The sequence below is a fragment of the Engystomops pustulosus genome, chromosome 6 (assembly GCF_040894005.1).
Source record: "Engystomops pustulosus chromosome 6, aEngPut4.maternal, whole genome shotgun sequence".
NCBI classification, from domain to species: domain Eukaryota; kingdom Metazoa; phylum Chordata; class Amphibia; order Anura; family Leptodactylidae; genus Engystomops; species Engystomops pustulosus.
Genome location: NC_092416.1, coordinates 107,793,340 through 107,811,625, shown reverse-complemented (window position 1 = coordinate 107,811,625; position 18,286 = coordinate 107,793,340). Strand labels below are relative to the sequence as shown.

The 18,286-nt window shown below is 42.9% G+C and overlaps 1 protein-coding gene across 6 annotated transcripts in view; it reads right to left on the bottom strand.

Annotated features, from left to right (window-relative positions):
• SULF2 (sulfatase 2) overlaps positions 1–18,286 on the bottom strand; it is a 696,319-nt gene that overhangs the window by 237,166 nt on the left and 440,867 nt on the right. For all 6 annotated transcript variants that reach the window (XM_072110535.1, XM_072110536.1, XM_072110534.1 and 3 more), the window contains 2 exons: positions 11,910–12,033; positions 11,141–11,342 (listed from right to left, as the gene is read on the bottom strand). In XM_072110535.1, the coding sequence (XP_071966636.1) occupies positions 11,141–11,342; positions 11,910–12,033 (326 nt within the window). The remainder of the gene's footprint in view (positions 1–11,140; positions 11,343–11,909; positions 12,034–18,286) is intronic.

The following is an 18,286-nucleotide window of genomic DNA, read 5'->3' as shown; positions in this document are numbered from 1 at the left end:
TCCCCACATTTACCTTCCGGCTTGATCCTGACCTCTCCTCGCATGTACATTACCTGCTACCCTCTTAATGCCAGAGGACTGAATGTCCTACGAAACGCAATCAGATCCTCTATTGTATGCATAAATACTCTGGGGCCAGCTACTCACACTAGATTCCCTATATCTACACAATTGTGATTAGATTCGGGGGGGGGGGATTTATGGGAATTTGCCGAAGTACTAGGAGGAGATTTTAACTTAACTATGCATCCCCTAGTGCAGTGATGGGCAACCTTTTGAGCTTGGTGTGTCAAAATTCGCCAAAAAACCGAGCATAACTCGGGTGCTGTGTCACCTTTAGAAAAATACTAATTTTGCAATAACATGTCCAGCAGCAGCCTCCCCTTATTAGTAACATGTCCAGCAGCGGCCTCCCCTTATTGATAACATGTCCAGCAGCGGCCTCCCCTTATTAATAACATGTCCAGCAGCGGCCTCCCCTTATTAATAACACGTCCAGCAGCGGCCTCCCTTTACTATTAAAATGCCCCTGGTGGCCTTCCTTCCCTAATAAAATACCCTTAGCGGCCTCCCTTTAGTACTAAAATACCCCTAGCGCCCTCCCTTTAAATATAATATAATAATAAACGTATATACTTACCCAGTGATGTCTTCTTCCCTGTAGCTTTACTGCAGGTCTGACGATAATGTCGGCTTGGCTCCTCCAGGTTGCACCGCGCGCCTCAGGTCATGTGACTGACGTGACCTGACGTCAGGTCACCTCAGTCACATGACGAGCAGCGCGCATTGCAGCCTGGAGGAGCCGGAGGAGTTGCAGACGATGGGCGGACCAACGCAGCACTGGACAGGTAAGCAGGGGGCAGAAACACAGGGACGGGGGCGGGACATTAACAAAGGGGTAGCACATTACACAGGGGCAGCACATTACACAGGGAGGGGGGCGGACAGCGGGCGCTGTCACCAAAAATGACTACGCGTGTCAGTGCTGACACGCGTGTCATAGGTTCGCCATCACTGCCCTAGTGGATTCTTCAGTACCCTTTCCCCTTCTGTCACCCTCCCAAATGTGTTGGCTAAAGCATTTGGGATTCCCTTTGGGATTCCCAATGGATTGATATTTTGGAGAATCCAAAAGCCACAGGGGAAAGATTATGCCTTTTATTCACCAGCTCATCGCTTGTATAGTCGGCTTGACATGTTCCTGGTTAGCAACCATGCTCTGATGTCCTCCATAGCCTTGGTGCTATAGTCAGATCACGCCACGATCTTGCTTTATTTGTAAATCCCTTGGCATGGCGTTTAAATGATAATTTACATAAAGATTCAGTCTGTGCGGTGGATCTGCGTAAAAAAATCCATGAGTTTCTCTCCATGTATGTGGGTAGTCAGACATCCCTTTCCATTCAGTGGGAGTCTCTGGAAGGTATGCTCTACTTAGTGTTGATTAGGCGCAGTGCTCGCCTAAAGAGGGAGAGATCAGAGACTATTGTCTAAATTAGAGCGAAAACAAAACAAACAGCTCAAAGGGGGTACTAAATGAATTGCTGAACACTAGAGAGCAGGGGCGCACCTGCCATGAGGCGAGTTGAGATTCTCACCTCAGGCGGCACGCCTCCTGCTAGACAGGAGGGCGGCGTCGGGCTCCCGCCCGCCGGCATGTGCTCTGGCCAGCACGTCCACCGCACCTCTGTTGGCCAGCACATGGACCTGCCCTTTACATCAACCCGCTCGCTGGCCGGCAGACTCGCCTATAACCCGCCAATCACACCCACCAGCCTGCTGGCACTTCCCTACGCGGTCAGCCCATTACATGAACACGCCCACTGGCTGGCACACTCCCCCGCGGCACGCCCATCACATCCACCCGACGGCACTTCACCCTGCATCCCGCCCATCACTTCCACCCGCTCACCGGCACTTCCACTCGCAGCCCGCCCATCACATCAATACTCCCCAGCGGACCGCCCATCACATCCACCCGTCGGCACTTCCCATCGCGGCCCGCCCTTAACATCTACCATCCCACTAGCCTGCACTTCCCCATGCGGTCCGCTCATCACATCCACCGGCCGCCCGGCACTTCCCCTGTGTGTGTATATATAAATTTGTTTATTCTGTATGTGGTATATGTATGTGTGTGTAAATTTGGTGTATATACTGTTTATAAATGTGTATTTGCTGTATGTATACTCAGTATGTGTGTGTGTACATTCAGCATGCCACCATGTAAAATATACTATATGGCGGCACGTTGTATGTATTTTATGGTATATGGCAGCACGCTGTATATATTATATGGTATATGGCGGCACGCTGTATGTATTATATGGTATATGGGGGCGCGCTGTATGTATTGTATGATATATGGCTGCACGCTGTATGTATTGTATGGTATATGGCGGCACGCTGTATGTATTGTATGGTATATGGCGGCACACTGTATGTATTATGTGGTATATGTGGCACGCTGTATGTATAATATGGTATATGGCGGCACGCTGTATGTATTATATGGTATATGGCAGCACACTGTATGTATTATATGGTATATGGCAGCATGCTGTATGTATTATATGGTATATGGCGGCACGCTGTATGTATTATATGGTATATGGTGGCACGCTGCATGTATTATATGGTATATGGCAGGCAGCACGCTGTATGTATTGTATGGTACATGGCGGCACACTGTATGTATTGTATGGTATATGGCGGCACGCTGTATGTATTATATGGTATACGGCGGCACGCTGTATGTATTATATGGTATACGGCGGCACGCTGTATGTATTATATGGTATACGGCGGCACGCTGTATGTATTATATGGTATACGGCGGCATACTATATGTATTATATGGTATATGGCGGCACGCTGTATGTATTATATGGTATACGGCGGCACGCTGTATGTATTGTATGGTATATGGCGGCACACTGTATGTATTGTATGGTATATGGCGGCACGCTGTATGTATTATATGGTATATGACAGCACGCTGAATGTATTATATGGTATACGGTGGCACTCTGTATGTATTATATGGTATACGGCGGCATACTGTATGTATTTTATGGTATATGGCGGCACGCTGTATGTATTATATGTTATACGGCGGCACGCTGTATGTATTATATGGTATAAGGCGGCACGCTGTATGTATTATATGGTATATGGCGGCAGGTTGTATGTATTATATGGTATATGGGGGCACGTTGTATGTGTTATATGGTATATGGGGGCACCCTGTATGTATTATATGGTATATGGCGGCACGCTGAATGTATTATATGGTATATGGCGGCACGCTGTATTATATGGTATATGGTGGCACGCTGTCTGTATTAAGCTACATTCACACACATGTATGGGGGACGGTATATACGGCCGATTTACGTCCCCCATACACTTCTATGGGCTCACGGCATCGTACGGGAGCGGTACGGTGCAGCACACGTGCAGCACCGTACCGCTCCGTAGCCTGGGAAAAGATAGGACATGTCCTATCTTTTCCCATATTACGGCGCCGTTGCCCATACATTCCTATGGAGAGGGGCGGGGGTAGAAAGGCTAGGTTCACCCCTGCTAGAGAGGAACTATGAGAGTTCTTGAATCACATTTGCAGCACAACAGCCAGTGATTTAATTCCATGAATTCTTCCCCATGTCACAACCTTCTGCAGCATCTAAAAGATTTACTAATACTAATGTATAGTGTGGGGGGAGCTGCTGCAATGACGGCCGCTAGGTCTTATTTTCAGGGGAGGCCTTATATTTCTAAGCCTGAACAAAATTGTTCTAGGTCTTATTTTCAGGGAATGTCTTATTTTAGGGGAAACAGGGGAATGTAAGCTTTTGCTAGCAGGGCCTTCACTCCTATTGTTCCATATGACTGTTTGTACTCTTTAATATAATATTATATTTGTATATATTCCCTATGATATCATCATATTCCGTAGTACTTTACAAATCATAGGGAATATATACAAATATAATATATATATATATATATATATATATATATATATATATATATATATTTATTAAGTATATAAAGATTATTATTATTATGGAAGCCTTTAAAGCAGGTAAATCCCCTGGACAGGGTGGCTTCACCCCTCGCTTCTACAAGGCCCTCAGAGAACTGAGCTTTGCCCATTTTTGAGCCGGGTATTCAAAAGTGTTTCCTCCTGGGTTCCCTTTCCCCACTAATCCCTGCAGGCATCCATATGTCATCCCAAAACCAGACAAGCATCATTCTATCTATACCAACTACTGCCACATCTACTGCCACATTAAGCTACTTTTTAAGTCAATGGCCAATCCCCTCAAGGGGAGTATTCCGTCCCTTCTCCACAATAATCAGGTAGGCTTTCTACATACTAGGGTAGCCAGGGGTTATAGTAAAAAAAAAACTCCTCTTGATATCCTGGACAAAAACCTCTAACAAGCAGATGTGCCTTCTCTTAATAGATGAAGAAAAGCCATTTGGCCTTGTGCACGTGGGAATACTATGGGCCTCATTGGAGCAAATAGGGGTGGGCCCGTGTTTCTTTGGGCTGATAAAGGCTTTATACCCTGACCCCATGGTTCAGGTTAAGACCAATAGCATCCTGTCAGATCCCTTCCCCATTGGGAACTAAATTCGTAGGGTATTTGGCAGCATGCACAAAGTGTAATCTTCATTATGTGGGTAGCACAATACGTCCTCTAAAAAAACGCATTGCAGAACATATAGCGAATGGTTCTAAAACACGGTTGCCAGACAAAAATATATCTAGTTTGTCCAAACATTTTTTGGACAAACATGATGGAGATCTTACCAATCTCAAGATCACCGGCATAGAAAGGGTTACTGCCCCAAACAGAGGCGGGGATCGTACACATAAACTCCGCAACCGGGAGATGCTATGGATCCTTCAACTAGACACTCGTATACCTAGAGGTCTGAACAGTAAAACTGATACAATGTACCTGTATTAATATTAGTATGTATACCTGTAACCTACTGTTGCAATTTATGTAACATTGTTTCTGTTAGTAAACTATCTGTTTCTATGTTTACACAACAATATGTTTAGCTGCTCTAGTATGCGCATGCGGTAATCAGTATAATCCGATACACCTGTTGTATGCTCTTTTAACATGGGTCTTTGCCAGTAGTCTCCAGACCATGAGTAAGAACTAATACTAATGTTCGAAACGCGTAGGTCTAATGGACTATGCACTATGTTCACCTGTACTAATTTTATGGATTTTTGAATAAAGAAGAAAGTCTTTTAAACTAGCCTGGAGTGCCGATCTCTACCCTTTCCTGTTCTACTATTGTTAAAGGGCGTTCCGACAAGCCCATTCGGGATACGTGCACCGGACTCCACAGAAGTGTTTCCCACGGCTCTTCGAGGTCCACGTGAGTGAGCGGTTGCTCGAAAGTGTTGTTGTATACTCATATACAGCTGTTGGAGGATGGTGCAGTAATTGATTATTCTGCCTTCAGGCACAACCCAGGGATTACATCATCCTCTCCTGCAGTGCTAGGAGAAGCGCTGAAGCAGCCATAGTAGCGACAGAGCTTCATTATCATAATGTTATATCTGTTTTATCAGCAAAACCCCTCAGCACAGGGATTAACCAAGATATGATCCTGCATCAGTGTAGCTACAGCAGTCTCAAGGTATGTTTGGTTCATAATCCATCAAATCAAATGGTAGGTTTCCTTTAAGTCTCATTTGTCTTCCCAGTTCCCTTTCACATGTCAAGCATCCCATATCCATTACCTGGGGATTCATGTCCATGTGGACTTGTCGCTCTTATAATGTCTGAATTCCAAAACTCTTCTACACTGTACCCTTGGGGTCCTGGCGTGGTACCAGAGTCGTCATCTTTCTTGGTTTGGTTGCATAAATGTCCTTAATGGGGCTCATTTACTAAAAGTCACTGGGGCACATTTACTTACCCGGTCCATTCGCGTTCCAGCGGCGGCTTCTCCGACAAGCGTTCGGGTCTTCCGGCGAATCATGAAGGTCCTGCGCCCGATGTCCACCAGGTGCCGCTGCTGCGCAGAGGTCCGCCGAGTTGCATCAGAGTTGACTGATCTCTTCCTGGTGCATGTAAGTATGGCGCGTGCAACCAATTTTTTTTTTTTTAATGCGGCGGTTTTTCCGAATCCGTCGGGTTTTCGTTCGACCACGCCCCCCGATTTCCGTGCATGCCAGCGCCGATGCGCCAAAATACCGGGGCAATTCAGGGAAAATCAGAAATCGGAAATATTCGGGTAACACATCGGGAAAACGTGAATCGGGCCCTTAGTAAATGACCCCCACTGTGCCACTTTTGTCGGACTGTGCGCCTTTTTCGGGACTAAAGTGTGCGCCACAGGTATTTAATAAGTGTGTGCCCTAGGATTGTGGTGCACAGGACCCTTTTTGTGGCGCAGCTGAGCTGGCTTCCATGCGACACAAATTAAGGGGCATGTCGTTACAGGGTCCGACTGATTCGGACTGAGTGAGGTATTTAACTTTAAATTGTGTTTAAAATGCACCAAAAAAAAGATGGTGAACAAAACACTCTAGCCCTGGCACCCCTGAGGACGCCACAGCAGTGGCGAAACATGTCGGAGGGGCTGTAGTGTGACATATTGATTTTAGCCAGTAGTCAGTGTTGGAGGACAAATGGACATTCAGTACATTTGTAATGATGAAAGGGACAGCATGACCTAGAGACTAAGGGGCAGATTTACTTACCCGGTCCATTCGCGATCCAGCGGCGCGTTCTCTGCGGTGGATTCGGGTCCGGCCGGGATTCACTAAGGTAGTTCCTCCAACGTCCACCAGGTGGCGCTGCTGCGCTGAAGTTCCCCGGAATGCACTGATCTTCACAAAGCCGGACCAAGTGAAGGTAAGTGTCACTTTTAAAAAAAAAAAAATGCGTTGGTTTTTCCGAATCCGTCGGGTTTTCGTTTGGCCACACCCCCGATTTCCGTTGCGTGCATGTCAGCGCCGATGCGCCACAATCCGATCGCGTGCGCCAAAATCCCGGGGCAATTCATGGAAAATCGGCGCAAATAGGAAATATTCGGGTAACACGACGGGAAAACGCAAATCGGGCCCTTAGTAAATGACCCCCTAAGTACTGTAGCAGCACTGTAGCTATCCAGTGGCTATACTGAAATAACATAGCAAGCATTGTAGCGTAACAAGGTTCAGTGGCTATACTAACATAACATCGCCGATGTGATAGTGTACATGTAGAGTACGGTGGTAGTGACTTAGGTTTACTCAAACCATAACATTGTTCAGACAGTGAGGACTAACTGCTGACTTTGAAGCAAAGCACAACGAGCATAGAGGCTATTTATGTTACAATCACATTTATGATCCAGCTATACAAAGTTGCAAAAATGTATCAAACATAAATGGTGCAATAGTGACATATAGTGGTTGAAAAATAAACATTGTTAATATAGAAAGTGTCACGTACTCATAGTCCTAATTACTAAATGACTGAAAGGCTGGTTTGTCACATACAATGTAAAATAAAGACAAACCCATAACAGACTACATAATTTTTAATGAATGTTTAAAAACCTATTTCCACGAATTATACAAAAGGTTAAACTAAATAAAAGTGATGTTTTAGTGCTATTCTGACCAATGGGTCTCAGTGAGTTCTTCTAGACCTTTTTTGTAAATAAACATTCATGATTTCAGGCGCAAAATCTTAGTGAATAGCTGCACGCTGTACAGACAATGCACTTTCAGTGAACTCCAGTGACCCAGTAAGTAAATGCCTCGCCTTCTGTACTTATATCAGACCATTCCAATTCATCCCCTGTACCACTTTTTCTTCAGTTTGCGTTCAGTTTCAGAGATATATATAGAGGGGAAGGGAAGGATCCAGTTGGCTTAGCTTTGCGGCCCCCATTCATCTCCTCCATCAAAAAAAGCCTAATGCATCATTTTCTAGCACCGGCTCGTGCTGTGATCGCTAGGCACTGGAGGAGTGCTCTGCCCCTCACTATGGTCGAGTGGGTCCAAAAACTCCAGTTCATTCAGAGGATGGAGAGGATAGTAGTGAGGGACTCTGCAGATCTGGGTAATACCGCAACCTCATAGTTTCATAGTTTATACGGTTGAAAAATGACACTTGTCCTTGGGTGATATTTCTAGAATCTCAGAGTTTTCAAGAATTGGTTTTCAAGAATTGGTCATTCCACTGGTTGTCCGTAAGTGGACAGTAGAGGCAAGTTGCACAATTCAAGGGGAAACTCCAGCATTCCAGGCAAAAAAAAATGGTTAAAAGTCCATTCCTTTATTTAGAAAAAATAGTTAAAACATTCACATGTAGTCAAAAACTGACGCGTTTCGGACTATCATAGTCCTTAGTTGTAGCATAAAACAAAATGCCAAATGCAAGAGTATAAAAATAGGGAAAGGAAAGCGGATCTCAACACGTGTTAGAAAATACTATGGATAGCGATATAACAAACAAAGTAAGTAATTCAATATAAATACAAGAGATCACTTTTATAATTCATTCCTTGTGGGGACCGTGTCTGCAATGCTAAAATCCAATATGCCTTCCGTGGGATAGATTGGTTGGTGATTGGTTGAGGGAACTCAACCAATTATAAAAGTGATCTCTTGTATTTATATTGAATTACTTATTTTCTGTTTGTTATATATCGCTATCCATAGTATGTTCTAACCCGTGTTGAGATCCGCTTTGCTTTGCCATTACGTCGGTTTGCTGACCGGAAGGGGCATTTAGGATTTTCCTTTCCCTATAAAACTCTTGCATTTGTCATTTTGTTTTATGCCTACATGTGCATGTTTTAACTTTTATTTTCTAAATAAAGGAATGGATTTTTAACCAATATTTTGTCCGGAATGCTGGAGTTTCCCCTTGGATTGTGCACATTGTATACCAAAACTGTTGCCCATGCAGTCCTCCATGCATGAACATCGTAATTCTCATACACTGGTCTCAAGGGAGGTGAGCTGAACCTGATTTTTCCTTTTCTAGTAGAGGCAAGTGTTGCAATTGAGCCTTTACTCTATCCCCCTCCCTTTCCTTTCCTCCCCCGCTTTCCCTATATCTCCCCTATCCCCAATGCTTTTCTCTTTCTTTGTAGCTGCTCTTTATTCTCTATTGTATTCACCCCTAGAGGTGATTTATAATTATTTTGTATGACAATCTACTAGCAGTTCCTCTTATATACAGGCGGTCCCCTACTTAAGAACACTCGACTTACATTCGACCCCTAGTTACAAACGGACTAGTGGATATTGGTAATTTATTGTACTTTGGTCCCAGGCTACAATAAACAGCTATAACAGTTATCAAAAGTGTCTGCAATGAAGCTTTATTGTTATTCCTGGTTCTTATGACAACCCAACATTTTTTAAATCCAATTGTCACAGAGACCAAAAAAAGTTCTGGCTTGGATTACAATGATAAAATATACAATTCCGACTTACATACAAATTCAATTTAAGAACAAACCTCCAGACCCTATCTTGTAACTAACCCGGGGATTGCCTGTACTTATATTTCATAATATAGAGCCTTTCAGTTGAGGCATTATATACCCGGTGCTGCGTGACATACAGTATATATACACATTGGGGGAGATTTATCAGTAGTGTCTGAGGTACAAATTGTCTAGTTGCCAGAGCTCAGCTTTAATTTTATACGGAGCTGTGAAAAAATGAAAGCTGAACTCTGATTGGTTACCATGAGCAACTAGAACAGTGTTGCTCTCAGACACTTCCCCATAGATTTATCAGCTTACACAGAATATACACACTTAAAACAAATACACACAAATACAGCATATACACACATATATATTTATAGATTCATACACAAATGTATATACTCACTTTTAGGCAGTCTTCTTATCCTTTAGCGTGTCAGAGGCCACAGATATGATTCCATGCAGCCCAGTAGCTGCTGACCACATGAGGAAAGTAGAGGGCACAAAGTAGAGATGAGAGATTCCTAGTTCTGTCGTTCTGTGTACTGTCAAATACATATTATGCTGTACAATGTGCAGCATTATATGTATATAATGATTCACATATTGCATTCTTTTTGTGTCAGGTTGAGTGGCCGGGCCTGCTGCTATGGCTGCTACCCTTGTCGTTCCATCCCTGCCTCCCTCCTCACACCGATTTTCCCTGAATTGCCCCGGGATTTTGGCGCACACAATCGGATTGTGACGCACGGGCGCCGGCATGCACGCGACGGAAATCGGGGGCTTGGCCGAACGAAAACCCGACGGATTCGGAAAAACAGCTGCATTTAAAAAAAAAATGTGTTGCGAAAATTGCACTTACCTTCACTCAGCCCGGCTCGGTGTATTCCAGCGCAGCAGCGCCACCTGGCGGACGGCGGAGGAACTGCCTTAATAAATCCCGGCCGGACCTGAATCCAGCGCAGAGAACGCGCCGCTGGATCGCGAATGGGCCGGGTAAGTAAATCTGCCCCACTGTGTTCTTACTGCACACGTTTCATTGAGTTGCACTGGGATCTGGCATTGGCCACAACCCAAGGCTCTGAGGGTTGCTTGCGAGACACGGTTGTGCATCCCTGCTCAAACTGTCCCAGTTCTAAGAAGTCCTGTCTTTGCAGAAATAAGAGGAAAGCCTCATTCCAGCCTGGGTTGGGAGACTGTCAATTAAGGCAAACATGTAGGCGTGTGGAGTCTTATAGCCATGGATGCTCCTCTAGGGAGATTCTGGGAAAATATGCAAAGTTTTCTAGAATGGGATAAGGAAAACCACCCCTCTTTTAGCTCCCTTGACATCAAGCATCACCTACAAGATACCTTATGATGTGATGTGGGATTACAACCAAACCAGCATAAACTTTGCATATCATTCCAACCTGGACTAACAAAAAGCAGCGTATATAATTACAGCAATGAATTCAATCAATTTCCAGATAAACATCAGTAGGCAGTTGCCTGTGCCCATTTGCTGTTTCAAGCTAGATGTCCTTTCCCTAGAAAAAAATATAGTTTGTAGAAGATACATGTCTGCAAACTGTCAGATTCGGGATTTTACTCTTAGGAAAACAAAAAATAAATAGTTTCCAGGAATTCTACATACATTACACGCTTCTAATCAGAGACTCACTTTTCTTAGAGAGCAGCTTCTTGTGACGACTTAGTGAAGATATCTTGTAGCCTATGGCATCACAGTTGCAGTTGTCACTGTTCATATTAAAATATCTGCTCCTGAGATTGGGTGAGATCTTGCTGTCTGCAGCCAAGATTGCCATACCCTTACACTTGTGTAGTCGCACATTTCCTGTAGAATCCTCCACACACAGCCATTTCTGGAGACAGTTAAAACCAAAAAAATGGAATAGGTCATTGGGACAAATTGACAAGAAAATGCATAAGGCAATATTCAGGCACTGACACACATTCATGGCAAAACAAGACAAAAGAAGCTCCAGACAGTGGTCACATACAACATCCAAACTCAGCTATATCTGTTTATTATTTATTCTGTACGTTGATAAAGCCTGTACAGCTCTCTGAATACATACCATACAATGCTGATTCTGAGTTACCACCTTTGTATGCATTATGCTTCATATACGATAAGATGAATAGTGCTCCACAGTTACTATTCTGCTGATAGAGAGGTTGTGTACATGCACTTCAATGCTTATCCTGAAGTACCACTTGCATTATGTTATAGAGTTGGTCTACTATTAGGCAGGCAATGTAATGTGTGAAGTAAATTTGAAAGCTGAATTAATCCCCCATGCTTCTCAGTTTGAAAGTGACAACATTTTGGGGTTTGTTCTTGTTCATATTTTCTAGTTTTTATCTTAAATGTAACTAGTACAGATAAAAATTTATTTTCATAAAATAGAGGTCTGGTCTGCACTCACCTGCCCCAGTTGCTCGCATGCTGTCTGATACGCTGCTCCCTGACACAGGTCTTGCACACGCTGATATTTGGGAAGAAAGTTCTCTTCCTGTTGTTTCTCTTTTTCTCTTTTATGCAGCAATTTCCTGCAACATAGAAAGGGAGTGTAAACAATCAGCATCTAAGCAATGATAGAGGAGACCAGGGGCACCATTAGATCAAAAGATCCGGGGCACAACAATGTAAGCCAACTATGGGGCTATGAGCTCTCCACTTTACCACACAGGCAAATTGCTCTGACAAAACTGCAGCTACAGTACCGTGCTGCCTGCAGCTGCTGTGACTGGTGGTGAGGAGAGACAGGGCCAGTTCTAGACATAGTGGGGCCCTGGGCAAAACTAAAAGTGGGGCCCCAAAATAAAACTATTTTATGACCAGTCACAGTCATCAAGATGCTCCCTTTAGTATGGTAAAACAAACTGTAATATGGGAGAATTTTATAGGAGATAGATATTTTTGTGAGTGGGTCTGTATTTAAAGATAAGACACCCAATTTAGTATCATATTCAAACAAGAAGGAAGAGGCGGATGTCCAGTGATTTTCAAAAATATAAATTACATCTTTATTAAGTCAATACACTTTTAAAAACATTTAAAAAACACAACTGAGTGCTTACCAACAACCAAACAACTATCCAGTAATGAATAAATCCACTAGAGGTAAACTAGAAATGTATATATATATAGCATAGTAGCATAAATCACACAAAATTTGTAAGAAATAATCAATAATAAATATATAAAGGTGCTAAGAGTTACAATTTATACATAGTCTCCAATATGGCCATAGTTACCACGATATCTAGAACATCCAACTTTAGGGTAGTGGGGGCAGAGAGCAATCCCCATGCGTTCTGCCTGTCTGTGCAGGCTTCCTCAGGGGTAATGTGCAATTGGGGAGGTAAAGGTTATATACGATGCTTACCCCCAGAGTCCGACACCAAGCAGCTGCGTCCAGTAAGTGAACAGAATCGGCGTGCGTGTCAAACGACCACCCGGTCATTGGTTAGTGTCGAGAAACCGGAAGTGATGAAACGTGCCATTCACACGTAACTCACTGGCCCCCTCAGGACTAAACGAGGATCTACTGTACACAGGTTTCTATAAGGACTAGGTGTTTTCGCTTTTCCGATATTTCCATAATTTTATTGTCTTTTTATCACTTCTATTTTCTCTTTCACTTTGTACCTCTATAGATTCACTCACCTTTTGATTTTTGTTTTCCCCTTGTACTGTCAACTTTCACCCTTTTGAACCCCTGTCCTCTTATGATTATTTTTTGACACTTTTGGACCTTTCTAATACATGGATGCCAATTGTGCCACATGGTTAGTGAACCTGATCGGTTTTACATTTGAGTTCACTGCCCTGTGCTCAAGTCGCATCATCATGTTCCTACTCACGACATCCACATAGTGTTTCTTCCACATACCGTATATACACCTTATTAACTATAATTTGTTTGTAAATTTGATTTTAGGTGGTATCGATGCTTTATACTGTAAACTTTCTACTACACCTGGTCCTGAATGTCCTGACTACGATTACACCTTGCTGCTTATTTGTCCATACCACAATATCCGTCTCAAATCCTGAATCCTCTTAAGAATACATACCAATTGATGCCTCCATAGACGTGTGTACTATTGTCCATTGTTCTCACTTCACTATGAATTTTGAGTATTATGTCAAAAAATGTTTTAGATACTATGGATTAGCTTATCGTATGATGATTTCAACTTATATAGTATATAATCGCATATAATTACTTTAGTATCACTGGTTAATACTACATACAGTAGTATGAATACAGCGTTATTTATTATTTACTTTCCTATCCTTGCTCGTTATACTTAAATAATAAATATACCTCATCTCCTTTTTATCCTTACCTGCCCTCGGAGTCCGACCCCCCTTTTTTGCAGCAGTCTTAATATTATTGCACTTCATTTTGGTAAAATATTTATTTATTTAATCACATTGGCACTTTATGCACTATAAACTATCTGTAGGTTGGTAATTTACGGCGCTTTGAAATACCTTATTCCCTCTTTCTCTATACCTGGCGCATTGTATTGGTGTTAATGTGTGTATTTTCAACACTGGCAACGCATAACAGCCCGCGCATGCGCTATACCATCGGGGATCGCACTTCCGGAAATGACGTTTCGTCACTTCCAGTTTTTGACACTAACCAATGACCGGGTGGAACGCAATGCGTCACATCCGGCTGTTTGACACGCACGCCGATTCTATTCACTTACTGGACGCAGCTGCTTGGTGTCGGACTCTGAGGGTAAGCATCGTATATAACCTTTACCTCCCCAATTGCACATTACCCCTGAGGAAGCCTGCACAGACAGGCAGAACGCATGGGGATTGCTCTCTGCCCCCACTACTCTAAAGTTGGATGTTCTAGATATCGAGGTAACTATGGCCATATTGGAGACTATGTATAAATTGTAACTCTTAGCACCTTTAGATATTTGTTATTGATTATTTCTTACAAATTTTGTGTGATTTATGCTGCTATGCCATATATATACATTTCTAGTTTACCTCTAGTGGATTTATTCATTACTGGATAGTGGGGTCTGTTTGGTTGTTGGTAAGCACTCAGTTGTTCTTTTTTATTAATGTTTTTAAAAGTGTATTGACTTAATAAAGATGTAATTTATATTTTTGAAAATCAGTGGATATCCGCCTCTTCCTTCTTGTTTGAATAGGAGATAGATAGATGATAGGGAGATTGATGGGCAGCACGGTGGCTCAGTGGTTAGCACTACAGACTTCCAGCACTGGTCAACATCTGCATAGAGTTTGCATGTTCTCTCTGTGTTTGCGTGGGTTTCCTCCGGGTCCTCCGGTTTCCTCCCACACTCCAAAAAATTACTGGTAAGTTGAATAGATTGTGAGCCCCATGGGGACAGGGACTGATCTGGCTAGCTCTGTGCAATTTTGATTCAAACTGAAACATTTTATAAAAAATACTTAAAATTTGACTTTGGTGGCAAAAAATGTGCTCCAAACAGAAAATATTTAGAGTTCTATATAGAGTTCACAAATGCCTCATATTGATATGTTCACATGAATAAATCATCATAATATCACTAAAACTGAAATAACTAATTATCTGCTTTTCAGCTACAAATTTTAAGACCGTCACAACCTGCAAAATATAGCAATAAAACAGAATAAAAAGTAAAGGCCCCATAAAACCTATATCATTTTGAAAGCAGACAACCAGGTGACGCATTTGGCAATTAACATTCAAAATTTCCTTTAAAATATGTACAAATCCAGAATACTTATATAAAGAAAATATACTTTCCTAAAACAGTAAGATGTAATGAGATCATACATACCCCAAACCAATATATTCACCAAAATATGAAGCAAAGAGAATACACAGGGGACACCAAACAATTTTTGCTAAAAATTGCACTGAGCTTTACACAATGGTAACCCAAATAAATAACTATATATCTATAAACCAAGCTAATGAGATAATAAAAGTGACATTTAGATGTACGCCATTGTATTAGCCACACAATAACAGAACCCTTCATGCTTCATAATAATTTGAATGAGAACATCATAACATAGGTGTAAATAATGGAGGATGGTGTGAAATAAAAACTTTATTCCAGAACATGCCTGTGTTTTTGGTGTCACATATAACTTTATGGACATGTTCTGGGTTGCGGTGTTAATATATAAAATTGACATTAGGCGAAGAGGATCAAATGTTCATTGTATCAGTCAATTTTCGCAAAAAAACCCCAAAACTATCACGATGTAAAAGGCAATAAGAGAGAAAGTGTGTTCTTAGATAGTTCTGCATAGAGAAGGGTTAAAACATGAATAGTAGTTGATATTATCCCTTCTCAAAATGTAGTAACATATAAAGTGCATATTTCCATTATCTGTGAGGTGTAGCAGCTCCTGTGTGCAGCAAATTCTCCCTGTAGCCTGATGGACGGGGGAGGGGGGGTACCCCTTCAAGGGGGCTTTATCTCTGGCTCTGTGACACATAGAGCCTCACTCCTTTTTTCCTATGAAAGAAGAGAGTCTCCTCTTTTATAAGAATCTAAATTTGTTTCTAAGTGTCATGAAAATGAAGATATTAACTGTGTGAGGGAACAGAATCCATTTTCTTTCGTGTTCTCCCACCATGTGTCTTTACATTGCCTCTATTGATAGTACTATCCCCCGCGCACACAGGTCATCTTACAGATATATCCTGTTCAAGGCAAAAGGAATGTGAGCAAGCTCAGTAAAGTTTCTTTGTTTCAAAAACCTATATGAACTCTCTGCTACCTAAATAAATTTGAATCTTCTAGCAGGACACATGAGAGTGTGTTTGATTCTCCGTACTATATCATGATTTGGACCCACATCACATCAGACATAGAGATATTTCTCTAACAACTGTTAAACTGCCATCGGGAGTGATTATTAGATATATAAAAACGGCACCTGATATTCTCACTTTAAACCTGAATATCTTTGGATGCATGTCACCTACAAACAAAATTCAAGATTCATTTGAAAGAAGAGATTCTCCCCTTCCTTTCATGGGCCCGTGGGCAATTGCCCACTTTGCCTACCCATAGCGCCGGCACTGAGGAGAGATCAGTGAGTTCAGCTGACCCCGCCCCCACATAGGAGTCTTGGTGACCGGGGAACAGCTGACAAGTGGGAACTACAGCCCTGGAGAATCAGGGAAGAAAATATCCAAAACAGAAATAATTGGTGGAGCTAAGAAGGGAAGAGAAGAAAGCCTGCGGGTGCGGTCACACGTTGAAGTTAAAACTGCATCGCAATCAGCTTGCAGTCAGCGATGCAGTCAGGCAAGGGGTCAGGCAGAGCGGGTAGTCAAAGTCTGTACTTTGTCGAGGCAGGCAGCATACAAGCAAAAACTTAAACAGGCAGAGGGTTGCACCAGGCAGCACATGATCAGAATACAAGCAATATACCAGGGAGAATGGAACAGGAACAGAGTCAGGGACAAGGTAGATGTCATACACAGGAAAGTAGCAGAAACAAACAGCATACAACAGGACTAGGACTCTGCAGAGGAGAAGAGCTTGAAGAAAAAATCATAGGATGAAGGATTTATCCTTAGCATTCTTTTGGATCAGAAGAGCTCTGGCACCGATGAACGAGGCATGAACCTCCAAGAAGAATTGTTGTGTGACGTCAGGATGATGAAGAACAGAGCCTGATATAACCACTTTTAGTCTTGGCATTTGGATAGGGCCCTGCCAAAGTGAGGTACCCAATGGCATATTGTAACAAGCAGCGGGTTGTGAACCCTCTGTGCTATCTAACTGGTTTGGCTTTGGGCCACAGACTAAGGGCTTTATCCCTGGGCCTCTCCGTTATTCATCCGTTTACAGGGATTTGTACTTTGAGAGATCGCAACTGCTACCTCTTGTGGTGGTCCCAGTATAGATAGCAGCTGGCACAGAGACACCCGTACATTGTACCAAGGGGCAGACAGACCGGGTAGTAAAAGTCAGATTTGAGGCAGGCACATATAAGTGGAAATGTAAACAGGCAGAGGGCGTGGCAGGCAGCACAGGTTTATAATACAATCTAAGGTTGATATACCAGGGTGCACGGAACAGAGTCAGGGACAAGCTAGAAGTCATACACAAGAAAAGCACAAAAACAAACACCATACAGAAGGACTAGCAAGCTATTAACCTTTGTTCAGGCATGCTGGGCTCCATGGCTGGAGGTGCATGCGGATAGGCTGGGACAGCCTAGATGGGCAACACCTTGCTCCTTTAAGAAGGAGAGAGAGGTGCTGCCCGCTCCCTAAGGGAGAAGAAGTGTGGCTGGACAAGGCGGCTGAAGGTAAGCCTGTAATGGGGAATGCTAAAGTTACAAATAAATACTCACTTGGCCCAGTTCACCTGGATACCCAAGAACGAGCCGTAGGGAAGCAGATGGGTTGGAGAGGAACGTCGAGGATCGGTATCATGTTGCCTGCATACAGACCTACTCTGTCCCCCCTGGGGCCTATGGATATAACTGAAAACAGGGGTATATTTACTTACCTGTCCCCAAAAGGGCAAGAATGCACTCACTAAGATTGCGTGCCCAATATCCTGCCTAGTTCGCTCAGGTCCGCCGCAGTGCACCTTCTTCTTTGTGGTGCATGTAAGTGAATTGTCTTGTGACACAATTTGAAAGTTAAATCCTGCGCTCAGTCCGAATCGGTAAGATCGTCTGACGGCACAACCCCCAATTTCTGTCGCATGAAAGCTGCTGTGCAGAGAGGCTGTGCAGAGTGAACCCCATTTTATGTCATCTGTAGCAGATTCATAT